General features: G+C 35.9%; 2 protein-coding genes across 4 annotated transcripts; both read left to right on the forward strand.

The window, feature by feature from the left end:
* Positions 1–4,190: 4,190 nt before the first annotated feature.
* Positions 4,191–11,173, forward strand: LOC104110479 (mediator of RNA polymerase II transcription subunit 20a-like). 3 transcript variants are annotated; one of them, XM_070177124.1, is made up of 6 exons: positions 4,205–4,376; positions 5,475–5,604; positions 5,738–5,880; positions 7,326–7,507; positions 8,238–8,327; positions 10,601–11,173. In XM_070177124.1, exons 2-6 carry the CDS (start codon positions 5,591–5,593, stop codon positions 10,841–10,843), a joined length of 672 nt encoding a protein of 223 aa, XP_070033225.1. In that variant the 5' UTR covers positions 4,205–4,376; positions 5,475–5,590; the 3' UTR covers positions 10,844–11,173. The 3 variants fall into 3 exon arrangements, with proteins under 3 accessions (XP_070033227.1, XP_070033225.1, XP_070033226.1); XM_070177125.1 differs by having other exon boundaries at positions 4,208–4,376; positions 7,329–7,507; XM_070177126.1 differs by lacking the exon at positions 8,238–8,327 and having other exon boundaries at positions 4,191–4,376.
* Positions 11,174–13,852: 2,679 nt separating this feature from the next.
* LOC104090472 (F-box protein At5g41720) lies at positions 13,853–15,010 on the forward strand. Its single transcript, XM_070178212.1, has 2 exons — positions 13,853–14,354; positions 14,667–15,010. Exons 1-2 carry the CDS (start codon positions 13,853–13,855, stop codon positions 15,008–15,010), a joined length of 846 nt encoding a protein of 281 aa, XP_070034313.1.
* Positions 15,011–15,218: the final 208 nt, after the last annotated feature.

The raw sequence follows: 15,218 nt of genomic DNA on the forward strand, positions 1-15,218 counted from the left end.
AATATTATGGAGTAGAAATGGTCACAAGGGACTTACCTCAAGGTTTTCTTGAAAATCTATCAAAAATCGCCTCTCCTCAAGCTCTAATTTGTCAAAAATGACGAATGGGACAAAGTCCCTATTTCATAATTCTGCCAAGACAGCCTCGGTTCTGCCTCGATCTTGGCCTTCGATCGAGGCCCTCGATCCTGGCCTTCGATCATGTCTTCAACCCTGCCTTCGATCGTGGCCCTCGATCATGGGCTCGATCGTGGCTTCGATCCTGATCCCCGACCCTGCCTTCGATCGTGGCCCTCGACCCTGGGCTCGATTCTGGCAGAAGAAATTTCTAGCAGAAGGAAATTGCAGTAACTGTTGTAGTTCAATTATTTTTGATCCGTTAACCATCCGAAACTAACCCGAGGCCCTCGGGACCTCAACAAAATATATCAGCAAGTCCTAAAACATCATACAAACTTAGTCGAATCCTCAAATCACCTCAAACAACGCTAAAACCATGAATTATACCCCAATTTAAGCTTATTGAACTTTGAAATTTCTAATTTCTACAAATGACTTCTGAACCTGTCAAATCACGTCCTATTGACCTCAAATTTTGCATACAAGTTATAAAATGACATAACAAAGGTATTCACATTTTCATAATCGGATTAGGACCTCGAATCCTCGATATCAAAAAGTCAACCCCCCGGTCAAACTTCCCAAAAATTCAACTTTCGGCATTTCAAGCCTAATTCCACTACGGACCTCCAAAAAAAAAACACGGGCACGCTCCTAAGTCCAAAATCACCATATAGAGCTATTGGAATCATCAAAATTCAAATCCTAGGTCGTTTACACATAGGTCCATATCCGGTCCACTTTTCTAACTTAAATTTTCAATTATGAGACTAGGTGTCTCATTTCACTCCGAATTCCTTCCGGACCCGAACCCACTAATCCGGTAAGTCATAAAATAACTATAAAGCATAAATTCAGTAGTAAATGGGGGAACGAGGTTATAATACTCAAAACGACCGGCCGTGTCCAATATAAACTTTTTGGTCTGGCCATTGCTCGAATAGTACAACAACTTCGAATTCTTCAATTGTTGTTTTGATGTTTTCAATCTCCTGTGGTTCTTGAATGACATCAGGTTTGAAATCTACATCTGTTTTCCTTGAGCCACTTTCAGCTGAGATCTGATTTACCACATCTTCGACTGGATTCTTGTTCGTATCTTCATTCATCGTGAGCGAATTTACCACTGAATTGATATTTTTAGAAACCTGTTGATCTCCGCGGATTTGACGAATTCCCCATTGTGAAGGAAACTTAATGACTTGATGTAACGTAGATGGTACAACATCCATTTCATGAATCCATGGCCTCCCAAGAATCACATTATAAGCCATGCCCGTATCTATTACTTGGAATTTCGTATCCTTGATAACTCCTTCTGCAAATGGTAAGCACTATCTCCCTTTTGTAATAACAGTTGAATTATCGAATCCAGATAAGGATCGTGATTTTGGTACTATCTTGTCGCCCATTTGCATTTCATTCACCACTCTTAGAAGAATAATATTCACGGAGCTACCTGAATCAATCAAAAGTCATTTTACATTAGTATCATGTATAAGTAAAGATATTACCAGTGCATCATTGTGAGGGATTATCAAGACATCTGCATCTGCATTATTAAATGTTATATTATCTTCTTCCAAAACTTGGCGAACTCACTTCCCGTGGGTCACAGTGAATTTTGACGTCTTTTTCGCAACTGTGTATGTTACACCATTGACTTCTTCCCCTTCGCTTATCACGTTAACTTTTCTTTTTGGAGACGGGCGTTTTGGAGGTTCTTGTCTATTTTTCATATAAGATTGCTTGCCTTTATCGCTAAATAAGTTGGTTAAATAACCTTGCTTTAGCAAATGCTCTACTTCACCTTGTAATAATCTGCAATTCTCTGTTTTATGGCCATGGTCATTATGAAACTCACACCAGAAATATGGATTTGTTCTGCCTGGGTTTGATCTCATTTTCTTTGGCCACCACACCTTATCTCCCATACTCCTTAAAATAGCTACCAACTCAGATGTGCTAATATTGAAACTGTAATCACCAATCCTTGCATTCGTGTTGGTATCTCTATCACGTACATCTAGTTCTTTTCTGAACCTGGATGATGATCCCGCATCTCTGTTCCTCGATCTAGGGGCAGACAATACATTTTCTGGTTTGGACCGTGAGTCCCGACCCGCGGGTCCCATATAAGGCTCGTACCTATTTTTACCGGACCTTTTTCAGACTCTGAACGCCTTGAATTTATTCTTTCATCAACCCTTGACTGTGCGACGATGTCTTCTTCAATCCACAGCTTGGTGCTGTACCTGTTATATACATTGTTCCATGTTGTAACAGGGAATTCTCTTAAGCTTTCCTTGAGTCTTCTCGTGGCTTCTGAGCTCTTTTCATTCAAATTACTTGCGAACGCCATGACTGCCCAATTATCAGGTACTCGTGGAAGCAACATTCTTTCACGTTGAAATCTATCCACAAATTCTCTAAGTAACTCAGTATCTCCTTGTTTTACCTTAAAGATATCTTCCATCCCTTTTTCAACTTTTTGAGCTCCCGAATGTACTTTTATGAATAAATCTGCAAAACTCAGCAAAAGAATCAATAGAATTTTCAGGTAAAAGAGAATACCATATTAATGCCCTTTTCGTGAGTGTTTCTAAAAATTGTTTGACCAAAATTGACTCAATTTCTTGTTTGGTCAAATCATTGCGTTTTACGCATGTTGTGAATGCAGTTACGTGATCTCGTGGGTTAGTTGTTCCATCATATTTTGGGATGTCAGGCATTTTTAACTTCTAAGGAATGGGCAGTGGGGCCGCACTCGGCTTCCAAGGTTGTTGTGAATATTTATCGATATCCACTCCCTTAATCACATGCGGTATGCCAGGTATTTATTCTATGTGGTCATTTTGCTCTTTAATATGTTTCTGCAAAGTTAGTACCAAATTTTATAAATCAAAGTTATTTGGTGTACCTGACCTCCTGTCACGTGATTCATTGGGAGCTCCCCCGCTTCCTGAATTGGCAAGCCCCGAGCGTGGATTTTCTATAGTTGCCGTATTATTTGGGGGAGGAGTTGGTGGTACAATTGGCAATCCCCTAACAAAAGCTTGGAGAGCATTGTTCACATGTTCAACGATCAATTATTTTAAAGCATCTTGCTCGACAGTCTTCTCGTCTCCATGTTGTTCATTTGTGTGAGACATGGATCTTTCAGGTGTTCCTTCTCGAGAATGACGTGGAGATTCCCGTGGTGAAGGAATTGGAGGAGATCCTCCCTCCTATTGGTTATTTTTGTTGACAGTTGACATGATTTGGTTGTGAGAAAGAAGGATTTGGAAAGTAAAAAGATTATCAGATTACCGGTAACGGAACCAATTTATTTAACAAAAAAATAAGATCTTTAGTCAAAGCCTATTTTTAGAAGAACTCAGGTTACTGATAACCAAATAATTCCCTACTTCCTCAGTAATTCACTTAAAAGGCAATAAAGTTGACAAAAAAGTAACTAAAAAGAAAGAATAATTGATTGTACTGAATAAGCAAGGGAAAGTGAGTATATTTCGATAGTACTCCGAACGTGTCTTTACAAATGAGATTCTCTCCCTTATAAAGGAGTTTACAAATATAACGTTTCCTCCTATTTATGGCGGAATCATTATGAGCTTTAACGACGTTAATTGTCCGTTATGATTGGTAATCGTAACTGTCTATGAAGATTTTGTAACGATTCTGATTCTCCTTCTTCATTAATTGTAGGTCCGTGAATCTTCCCTCTTTCCAGTCTTGATTCATTCCGCTCGTGCCTCTTAAGCAATTGTTTTAGGTTCGAACGTTGGTTCTCCATTATCTCGTGGGTGTTCTTGTGCTTTATACATCTTTTAAATAAAATATGCTAGTTGTCATTTCCTCATTGTTCCACGTATCATGCTCTGTTAGCTAAATATAATTACACGTGTATAATTTATTACCACAAATACAAATATAAGTGTTATCTTTTAAAAGGGAAAAAAATTAAAAAATTTAGTAGGGCACTTGCTTTTTTCTTTACTTTTCCCATGTGTAATTTCAAGATTCCCTTCATTATAATTTTCTCCTATAATATGTTCTTTTGAGTTTTGACTTAAATCGCATATTACGACTGCGACGTATAGATCGCATAAATCAGTATTATGACTGCGACTGTATATCGCATGTAAATGCTCATATATCCCGCCGTGGTCTGGGCTCAAACATAACCTACATTCAACCTCCAATTCCTTCCCTTCTTCGTCGGAGAAAAGCCCTAATCAAAACCTTTTTATTTTCAGGTAATTCCTTAAACAAATCGTTTTTAATTTATGAGCACGATATGTAACAAGATTTCCCTTTTTGTTTTAAAAAAATAATATAGATTCTGCACAATTTGAGTTTTTAAAGTTTCTATTTTTTCTCTTTTCAAAATCCGAGCTCCCTTCTGTTGATTATGATCTTGTGGTGTTAATAGTTGTTTTGAATTTGCATTATTTTGTGGTTTTGAGTTTGTACTTTGTTCCGATAGTGACATTTCCTCACTCGAATTAGCATTTTCCAGTAGATGACACTAATAACAGTGAGCTCTTTGTTTCTGTAAACACTTCACATTTTTTTTGGCCCGTTTCATTTGGTCTTTGCTATCAAAAAATTGGCCGTTCTCCAGTTCTGAATTTGGTCCCCTCGATCCATATATTCCCGCATTTCTCCGATTCACATGTCGCCATATAGTAGTAATCTTTGTCTAGCACAGCTTTTGTCAAGAATGGAATATTGTGGTTGTCAATTGTCATTGGGTTTAGGCGTTTAGCACCAATATTGGCAATTGAAAATTCATTTGTCGCCCGCAGCCAATCATCAAATGTTTGTTCTGTTAGCAATTGAGTGAAACCCATTGAGAATTGATCAGTAAAAGGAATATTTTCTGCCCTGTCATGAAATGACAAAGCCTCTGTAGCAACAAACATTTCCAGTGCATTGATCCTCAAGTTCACATAGTCGCAATTTATGGGTGTGTTTTAGTACAAATAGTCTATAGTACAAATAATCTCCGCATGTAAGGAATCTAAAAGGTAAATCGCAAGCCATGAGTGCATTTCAATTAATTGCAATTTTTAACTGCACTTAGAGTATGAATACTCTCTGCAACATGGTCAGAGTATGGAAAGAGCAAAATGCATTCGACCACTGAGACTTAAAAGCTGCGAATTCTAATTGAGCTTCATAAGTTGCATTCCAGCATTGAGTTTTATAAGAAGAATGCGATTTGAGCTAATGCCACTCCTTGACGGCTCTTTACATCTGATTACTTAGGACACATGAAAGTCGCATTCCGTGTATGAGTTTTGTATATTTTGGTATTCTCACAAAAACTACATATTCCTGGAATTTTGCAGCCAACGAGCGCACACTTTGGGAAAAACATCCCTTCATTCTTTCCTCCAAAAGGAGCCAAAGGGCTAAAAGGGTTTTAGAGTGTAATTTTCTCCAGCTTGTTTTTGCAATCAACAATATGCCAATCAAATGGTAATGATTCTTGAATTTTACAAAAAACGTGAAATAATTCTTGAATTTTACAAAAAAAGTAACATTTCTTATAGATCTTGGTGCATATGCTTATATATTTATGTGTATACCGTGTTACTTTGTCTGTCCCTAGGGTTTTGCACTGGCAGCCAAATGCAGGCACAACAGTCAACACTCAAATACTAACAGAAGTATCTCAGTGTGTTGAGAGTATAAATGGGGTTAAAGAAGGAAGGTGGAAAGCTACTCTTAGCTTCTACAAACCCATGCTCCGAGGTATTTCATTACATAATTAACCATGTAATCTATTTAATAAATACTAGTATTATCTTTGCATTTTTTGTTTATACCTGTGTTTTACAATAAAGGGTGGATTTTTCCCTCTGAATTCATTAAAAAAAATTGGGTTTTTAGCATTTTTTGTTGATACCTGTGATTTACTATACATGAGTGCTTTTACCCCCCCCCCCCCCCCCCTCTGAATTCATTAAAAAGATTGGAAGGTTTTATCTCCAGTAAGGTAAATTATTTATAAGCAAAGTAGTTTTGGAAATTTGGGTCCGAATAGAGCAGAATGGTTATGAAGGATCTTTGCTTCTTTTTTTTGGGATAAGGTAAAAGTTTATTCATGTACCAACCTGTGATTTACTATAAAAGGGTGATTTACAATCAATCAATTCATTAAAAAGATTGGATTTATAGGTAGGTTTTCTCTTCTGTAAGATAAACTATTTATAAGCGAAGTAGCATTGAAATGATTTGGAGGATTTATCTAGCTGACACTAACTGTGTAGTTAATTGATTGATTGTTTGATGGATTGTTCCTCTTCTGTAAGGCAGCCTTTTGGAAGAGTGTTAAACTCGCGTAGGAGCACGAGTAAGAAGAATTTTACAAAATAAAATGGGAGGGGGCAAGAGGATGTGAAGTTTTAAAGGGTAAAAAATTTAATATGAAATGTCAAGGTAAGAGATTGAGAATGAAAAGTTAGGCTCTCATTGATCAGCCTTTGGTAAGGCTGAAAACTTGTACTTTGCGAAAAAAAGGAGTGGTCCTGTTTTTTTTTTTGATTTTGCACCGGGTGTCCGAGTCTCTTTGAGCCCCGACTAATCCCGGGGGTGCACAGGCCCTCGGCAAGGAGTTTCCCGCAAGTGCACCACGGTTAATTCAGGTTTGACCCAGTCCGATGGCCCTCAGAAATTGTTTGCACCCAGTGAGTTTCGAACTTGAGACCTTGAAAGGGAGCAAACCCCAAGGCTCAAGTCAATTGCCACCAGGCCAACCCCTGAGGGTTAAGGAGTGGTCCTGTTAGGCAATATATAACAGATGCACACAAGCATTGACATATATGTTAGCGATAAGTTTAAGCTATTCATTCTCAGGCTAGTTAGGCTTGATAGTGCATATATTGTGCACATGTGAACCTGCTTCAACCTTGCATATCATTTATTTTATAAACGAGAAATTTCCCAAGGGCAGTGGTGCACGGTTCAGAACTCGATGTATACTGGGCCCACCCCTCTAGTTTTTGCCGCTTAAATACCTAGTTTTTGCCTGCGGCAGGCTTTGAACCCATGATGTACATCTAACTTACACATCACACGTTGCCCTCCTCGTATCACTAGGCCAAATCCCCGGGGGCAACCTTGCTGTCATTTTTGTGAGTACTTTTGCACCTTTATAGGAGATTTGATTGTGGAGTGACTTTTTTTTCCCCTCTTAGTAGAACAAGCAAATGCATTGGAGTTTCCCCGTGATTTTTTGGGTATTTCGCTTCAAGAACAGCCCAGCAAGTATTACTTTGTAATTAGAGGGCAACGGTTGATCTTGGAAGCAGAGTCATCAATTCAGACGATAATGGAGAAGTTGCAGTCTTACAAAACAAGGGTTGCACTTAATTTTGAGGTTTGTATCACTGAGATCTGCAAATTGTTGTTCTTACTGCAGGAGGATGATTAAGTTATCTAGCACCATCCACAGTCTTGGCTTTTGTAAATTTAAATGTCTATAAGTGATATTATCCACATTTATTGTGCTTCAATTATTTGTGAAGAGTGAAGAACTTCCCCACTTTAATAAAATTATTTACCTAATTAATATAAGTGAAGATTGAAGAACTTCATGACGATGACTGAATACTTATGTGGGCCCTTAAACTTTCTCTTAGGCACCTAAACTATTCTCTCAGTGGCTTCTTTGCCGTGTCACCAGCGTGTGAAACACACGCATGTATTTTCTTAACTGTTTCAACACATCTGTGTCTAATAGGTATAGTTTGAATAGAGATAAAACGCTTAATAGACCATGAGCTTAGTTTAAGTGTCTAAATCTAAAATCCTGACAAGTTTAGGTGTCTATTTATTCAGCCTAAAATAAAGTTTAAAGAATTGTGTTATCCAGTTGGGTGGCCATTGACCAGCTATACCTTTTCAAACAGGATTCATTTTTGAACTAGCCAAGCTTGTTTTTTGCAATACCAAAAGCACTATATGTTGCTGGTGAAGGTTGTCTGTTCTCTATGGTGATTCTTAGAAGATAATTTTCCATTTTTACTTTGATTTATCTTTCAGAATTCTAAAAATGGACTTACTTAGCACTACTTCATAATACTCATTAAAATATTTGACTTACATAGGGGTTTCAATATCAACTTGGTGACTTCCAGCTGCGAGTAGGCAAAGTTGTTCCAATCCACTCTGAGAGCTTGAGGGGAATAGTTATGGAGGTATTTAATAGCTTTAGATATTTATTCTCTGTTGAATGCTATGTGGTTAAGCCTTCTCTGGAGTCTGGAAGATAGCTATGGAGGATTTCTGTGATCTATTATGCTTTGTATTCTGCATGGAGAGGAATTGATTTATTGTGCTTTCCTAAAAGGCAAAATGGCCTCGTGACCACTTAAACTTGCACGTTTTTTTTAACCCGGTAAACAAACTTATAACTTTCCCATTTGGACACCTCAACTTGATCAAAACTTATGATTTAAATATCTCCACCAGAGCGTGACCCTCACCTGCGCTGACAAGGGAGGCGTGAGGGGGGTGATAGAAGTTTTTTCTTTTCCTTTTTATTTTAAATTTATATTTCTGACTTACGGTTTTTGTTTTAATAAAACATTATATTCACGCGCTTTTTTTGTGTGATTGGCACACATTATTGCCACATCAGTTACATCACTTCCACATAAGCATGGTCAATGGTCAAAGGTGTTTATTAATATGCAAATAGTTAAGTTAAGGTATTCAAATGGGAAAGTTGTAAGTTTATTTACCGGTTTGAAAAACGGGTGCAAGTTTAGGTGGCCACGAGGCCTTTTTGCCTTCCTAAAATAATTACTACTTGTCCTTTACTTAGGGTGTGTTTGGTAGGAAAGAAAACATTTTTCGGAAAATATTTTTCAATTTTCTCATGTTTGGTTAGCTTAAATGTTTTCCCTATTAAAAGAAGGGAAAACATTTTCCAAAACATTTTCTCAATCTTCCCCACCAATCCACCCCACACACCCTTACCTCCCATCCAACCCTGCCCCAATCCGAAATAGAAATATTATTAATAATACTTTCTTTTCATGTTATAGATAGAGTACATTTTCAACAAATGAGTATTTTCTTTTCATGATATAAAAATATATTTTTTCATTTAAACAAAAAAAGTATTTTTTCTTTTCATGATGTAGAAAAAGTATTTTCTTTCATTTTAACAAAATGATGTAGTAAAAAGTATTTTCTTTCATTTCAACAAAAATAGTATTTTCTTTTCATGATGTAGAAAAAGTATTTTATTTCATTTCAACAAAATGGGTACTTTGTTTTCATGATGTAGAAAAAGTATTTTCTTTCATTTCAATAAAATGAGTACTTTATTTTCATGTTGTAGAAAGAGTATTTTTTTTTTCAACCAAAAAAAGAGTATTTTCTTTTTAGTTATGGAGCACAAATTTCAACGTTGTTTTTACCTAAAAAAGTAAAACATCACATTAGTTCCTTTGGGTTTGTGTGAATTTTTGTAAGAATAATTAAATTCTTGAAGAAAATAGAGTCCGAAAAACGTTGGGTATTTATGGGGGTGGGGAGCAAAGGAAACATGGAGACTTGGGAAGGGGTGAAGAGAGTAGCATAAAAAATATTTTCTACTCTCTAACCAAACAATAGAAAATATTTTCCGAAAAACGTTTTTCAATCACCAACCAAACAAGGGAAAATAAGCGATAAAACCACTCATTTTCCATGAAAACATTTTCCTTCGTACCAAACACACACCTAATGCTAGAACATGGTCGCATAAACATATTTTCACTTGAGACCTCTATGGGGCTGGCTGAAGGACTGACTCTTAGTGCTTTTCGTATTAAAAGAAAGTACAATGGAATGGATAGAATCAAGTCAATAGTTGTTGGTGTCTCTGGGGTTATGTGATGCTCTGTGGGAACTATCTTGTTGATCTTATCTCTATTAAGGTTCTCGAAATGCTGATGTGAGATAATGACTATCTTATCAGTATGCACTATTGGATGGATATCATTTGATGTTGCCTAGTTCATTCTCTAGCTGTTTTAGCAGCATCAACACCACCCCCGGGGGGGGGAGGCAACAGAAAAAGGAAGACTAGTCTGAGAAGATGGTCTACCTTAGAGTACGAAGAAAGAATGATGAACTTTTCTGGGTGCTGATATGTTTAGGAACAGAACTTCATGTCACACTTCACTTTGAACCTGAGTATTGATGGATTGGCTGCATGTGCTTAAATAGTAAATGGATCCCAAATAGCCCACTAGTAGGTTCTATTTCAAATACACAATGGACGTTCTTTTCTTTTCCTTTCCTCCCATTATCTTCAGCATGATCTCCCCCGTCTTTCTTCTGATTATATAGTATGCGTTAATTGGGTGTACTTAGCTTTTCTCCACCTAGTCTTTGCATTGCAACGGTCGTTTATAAATTTCAAGCAGTTCTATGTTATGAGCATGTTGACCTCACAAGTTGTTTGTTTCTTTTGTAGATGGAATATCTTCCAATTTCCTCATGGGAGAAATCACACCAGATTATGGGTGAATTCTTCGACATATGGCAGGAAGCTCTTGCGAAAAGATCATTACCAGGTCATTTCGTGCACATTGAACCAATTTTTTCAGAGTTTGGACTCTCTGATCAATATACTTCACAGCACACAGCTGTACAGTATGCTAGCATTATGGCTCAAATGATAGCTACAGCTCAATCAGCACAAGCTGTGAGAAACTAGATTTTAGCATAATATTCTGTTGGCAATATAATTTTTAGCCCCGTACCTGCTATATTCTCAATACAAAAAGATAAAAGCAATGATTTTCCTTTACCTTCAGACACTAGTTCATTTTGCTGCTGCTACTACTGCCTTATATTTAGAAAATCGACGTTAAAGACAGAACTGAATATTAAGAAACTAAAGTGTTTCGTCGTTTTTAACCTTGGTCTCAAGCTGCATAGAGATTGCTAATATCCAGGAGATTGCTTTCTGTAAATTGTCTGTTGTACACTTTATGTTCAGAAACAGATCGAGAATTTGCACGTAGAAGGTGATGTCTATATATAACTTCTTTTCCTTTTACTGGGTGATCTGAAAGGAAAATGTTTGCTTTTGTCTGAAGTGCAAGAATTAGGAGACAGGATTGTACCAGAGATGGAAAGAAAACCTTTCTACAGGTTTATACCAAACAGCGGGTTTGAGTGATGAATAGTTAGGAGAAGAATCTCTTTACTCAGGGCACTACATTTACTTTGTCCTGCTACCACCTATTGACGTACCGACTTCTGTCGCAATGGCGTTGACATTAGAGGTCGTTAACCCCTAGTCGATATTTTAATCATTGTTGATCAACACAAAGTCCAGGGTCTATTGGAAACAACCTTTCTGACCTCTCCGAGTAAGGTAAGGTTTGTATACACACTACTCTCCCAAGACCTTTCTTGTGGGCACTTACTGGGTTTTTTTGTTGTTGATCAACACAAAAAATATGCAAATCATTTATGTGCGTACTATTTTAAGAATGCCAACAATTTGTTTAACGGATACAATTAAGTAGAACATTTGTGTTTGCATTTATGTAGGCTTGTACCAATGAAATAGACTTTAAGCCAGCAGCATCACAAGTTGGATCTTGAAGCTTTGGAAACTAAATTTACCTACTGGATCTATTACTACTACTAACCTTATTATTACCGGTGTTTTGAAAGGCGTTTTCGGGGCGAGCCCTGGGCGTGAGGCGCACCAAAAACGCCCGAGGCGATGGTGTGGGGCGAAAGTTTCAAGAGACGTACGCCCAGCAATTCGGGGCGTACGCCCGGGAGTTTAAGGCGCGTTTTTTTAGTGAGGCGTAAGACATTTTCAAATTAAAACAAACTTTGTTGATAGGTCCTTCATATAATACCCAAATTCTCAAAAGTCAGCTTGGTAATTACTTGAAAGTTAAAGTTTTAAAAAGGAACTGAAATGTATTAAATTTTAAAGTCAAGACATTTTTATGACTGAAGCCCTAATTCATGGTCTTTTCCAATTCTTTATCTTGTCCGCTAGTCTGCTTATATCTCCAAAAGCAATGAATATTTTTTTATTTTTTATTTTACAAATACAAAAAGAACTACATTCTATTCATAGTAGCAAGTTCAAAGTTCAAATTGTAAGTTAGTCATCCTTTTTGTTCCTCCATATAGAAAATTTTATTCTTTTCGACTCAAATTACTTGTGCTTCTAAGTAGCGTATAATAGATTATTTTGACTAGTTTTTGTAGGGATGAAGCGCTTGCGCGCGCGCACACACATATATATATTTCACATATTTATACTTTTTTTAATTTTTATGCAATTTTATTTGTTTATAAATATTTACTGTAATTGTATTATTTTATAAAATATTAAAAATTAAATACCTATGAGGCTTACGCCCCGTGCCTCGGGTTATAAAATATTAAAAATTAAATACTTATGAGGCTTACGCCCCATGCTTCGGGGCTTACGCCTCGGTGAGGCATATGTAAAACGCCCCGCCTTACGCCTAAGCCTTTTAAAAATTACTTAATCATTTTGAAGCCGAATGACGATATATTAGTTTGTCTATACTACGTCCTATTTCATTTGACCTGGTTGATTTTTCACCAAAATTGAAAGAAAATTTTGTTATGCAACAATACAATTAAATTTTTTTAACTGTATAATAGATAGTAACTCGTTGACAAGTTCTATACCAATTTCTTTCTAATGAAATATCTCCAGATTAGAAGTAAACAAAAAATATCCATTACATCCAAAGTTATACTTGAGATATCTCCTTTTTTATTTTCTCTTCTCCTTTACTTCTTTCCTCGAGGTTCAAAGTACAAAGATCTAATTATCCAATTGTCAATTTTCATTCAACTTCTAAATTTTGTAACGATGTACTTAATTTTTTTTAAAAGTACCATAAGTCACAATTTTATAATTAATTAACTTAAAATAAATAAGAATTTTGAATAAAAATACCATTTGACTTCTAAAATGATAATCGTATCATATAAACTGAAAAAAAAGATATAGTGTAATTTTTTAAAATAAAAAAATAATTCATAATCATCCTTTTTTAATTATTGTTCTCTAATTTTCTCACGTTTTTCACTTAAACGACACAAATATCATTTTTCTACGTGAGAAAGAATACATTGATAGAAAAATTTAATCTTACTTAATAATAAATAGCTCTATTTACGCGCAGAATTTTCGACTTGCTTAATCCTTCAAAGCGATCTCATAGAAAAATTACATTAATCAAGAGAAATTGATGAGCAAACCATACACCACCCTGCGAAATCTGATCTTGAACTACATTATTTAGGGACAAATATTTGTTTCTTTTCTTTTTCTAGCTTCAGTTCTAATTTGGTAAAATAATGCACCCCACAGTAATAAAAGGTATAGTACTCAATACAGTTCTCGTAGTTGAGATCGCATACTATTATAAAGGGAAAATATGGTAATCGCCTAGTAAGTATGAGCAAGAAGGAAAAGTTGCTGACCTTCTTATTTTGCATGCCTTCTTATTTTATTTGTTTTCTTTCTATGAATATGATCTTAATTACCTGCTTTATCTTCAACGTACTTCCTCTTATTATAAATTAGTTATACTTTCAAGCTGATGTAGTGATTCAAGATTCATTAATCCCTTATCTTTCCTTACATTAACTAAACACTCTTTATTTTCTCTAGAAATTAACTCCTTAATTAAAGAGTTACGTTCCATTAATGGCTTCTTCAGAGCTTCCATCTGATATGGCTTTCGAGATATTAACTCCAACTTCCTTGGAAACATTAGATGCTTGCAAAGTAGTTAACAAGACATGGAAAAACATGACATATAAATTAGGTTTTATGCAAGTATATTGTCACAGAACAAATAATATTTTAGGTTACTTCGTTCAAGGTTTAGAAAACAACAAGTACGTTACAGAGTTTGTTTCAATGGACGATTGCTCTGGAAAAGATCCATTGCATCTACCAGTTAAAACCTTGAATAAACCTGAATATAAAATTTTCAACCATTTTCACAACACAAAGATCGAGGCATCTTCAAAACAAGGGATTTTATGTTGTGTGAGAAGAATAAAGAATCGTAATCATATGTACTATATTTGCAAACCTAGTACCCGAGAATGGAAAGTGTTGCCTAATCCAAAAACGAGATATCAAACTGTCAAAGTTGCTCTAGTGGTACTCAAATCAAGTCCTTTATATTTCAAGATTATTCGTTTGTCACAAGACTTATCACCACCTCGTCGTATGTAAAATTTGCATCTTAATTTTCTTAGGTTCCGAATCATATATCTATCGTTCATTGATTGGCTTTTGCTTTTGCTAAAATTAGGTTTACATATATGTATTTCCTTCATTTGAATCTTTGTTTATAGGCGCTTGGGACTTGGCAATTATTGTTGCGAAATCTTTGACTCTGAGACTTTTGCCTGGAGACGAACAAATATAATCTCACTCCCTTACGATGTGTTTTTCGAATCCTCTTGTCTCCCTATTAATGTAAGTGGTTTAGTTTATTTTCTCACAGATGATGATCACGTATTAGTCTTAAACTATAATGGCAAAGAAGCTCGTTCAAGATTCTCACTTCCAGAGTTAGTAACCGAAAACAAAGATTATACAGACAAAAAACTGGTGGAGTACGAAGGGAAGTTGGGATTTATTTGTCTATCGCCGAATGAAATGTTAGAGCTTTGGTGTATTGACAATACAAGAAACCATTTGTGGAATAAGGAGAAAGAAGTGGAGATTGAAACCGTTAAAAGTGTGATGAAATATCCAAGTCCAGTTGATTTCTATAGTGAAATATTTCCTTTTCGTTCGGATAGAGAACCAATTGGTTTAAAAGCGATAGGGGAAAATAGTGGCTAAAATTGTTACAAGAAAGAATTAAGTTGTAAGTCGATGTTCTTTTGTTCTACCTTTGTCTTTCTCTTTTGTGTTGCTTTTTAGAATTGTATTGTCTGATTATTGAGATTTTAATTGTTTAAAGGAAATTTCACTCAGATTTCTATCATAGGAACGTGCATATTTACATAGTTACGTATTTTAGGTAGAAGTTAAATATCAATGCAATTTT

This window comes from Nicotiana tomentosiformis, chromosome 6 (assembly GCF_000390325.3).
Source record: "Nicotiana tomentosiformis chromosome 6, ASM39032v3, whole genome shotgun sequence".
Taxonomy (NCBI): domain Eukaryota; kingdom Viridiplantae; phylum Streptophyta; class Magnoliopsida; order Solanales; family Solanaceae; genus Nicotiana; species Nicotiana tomentosiformis.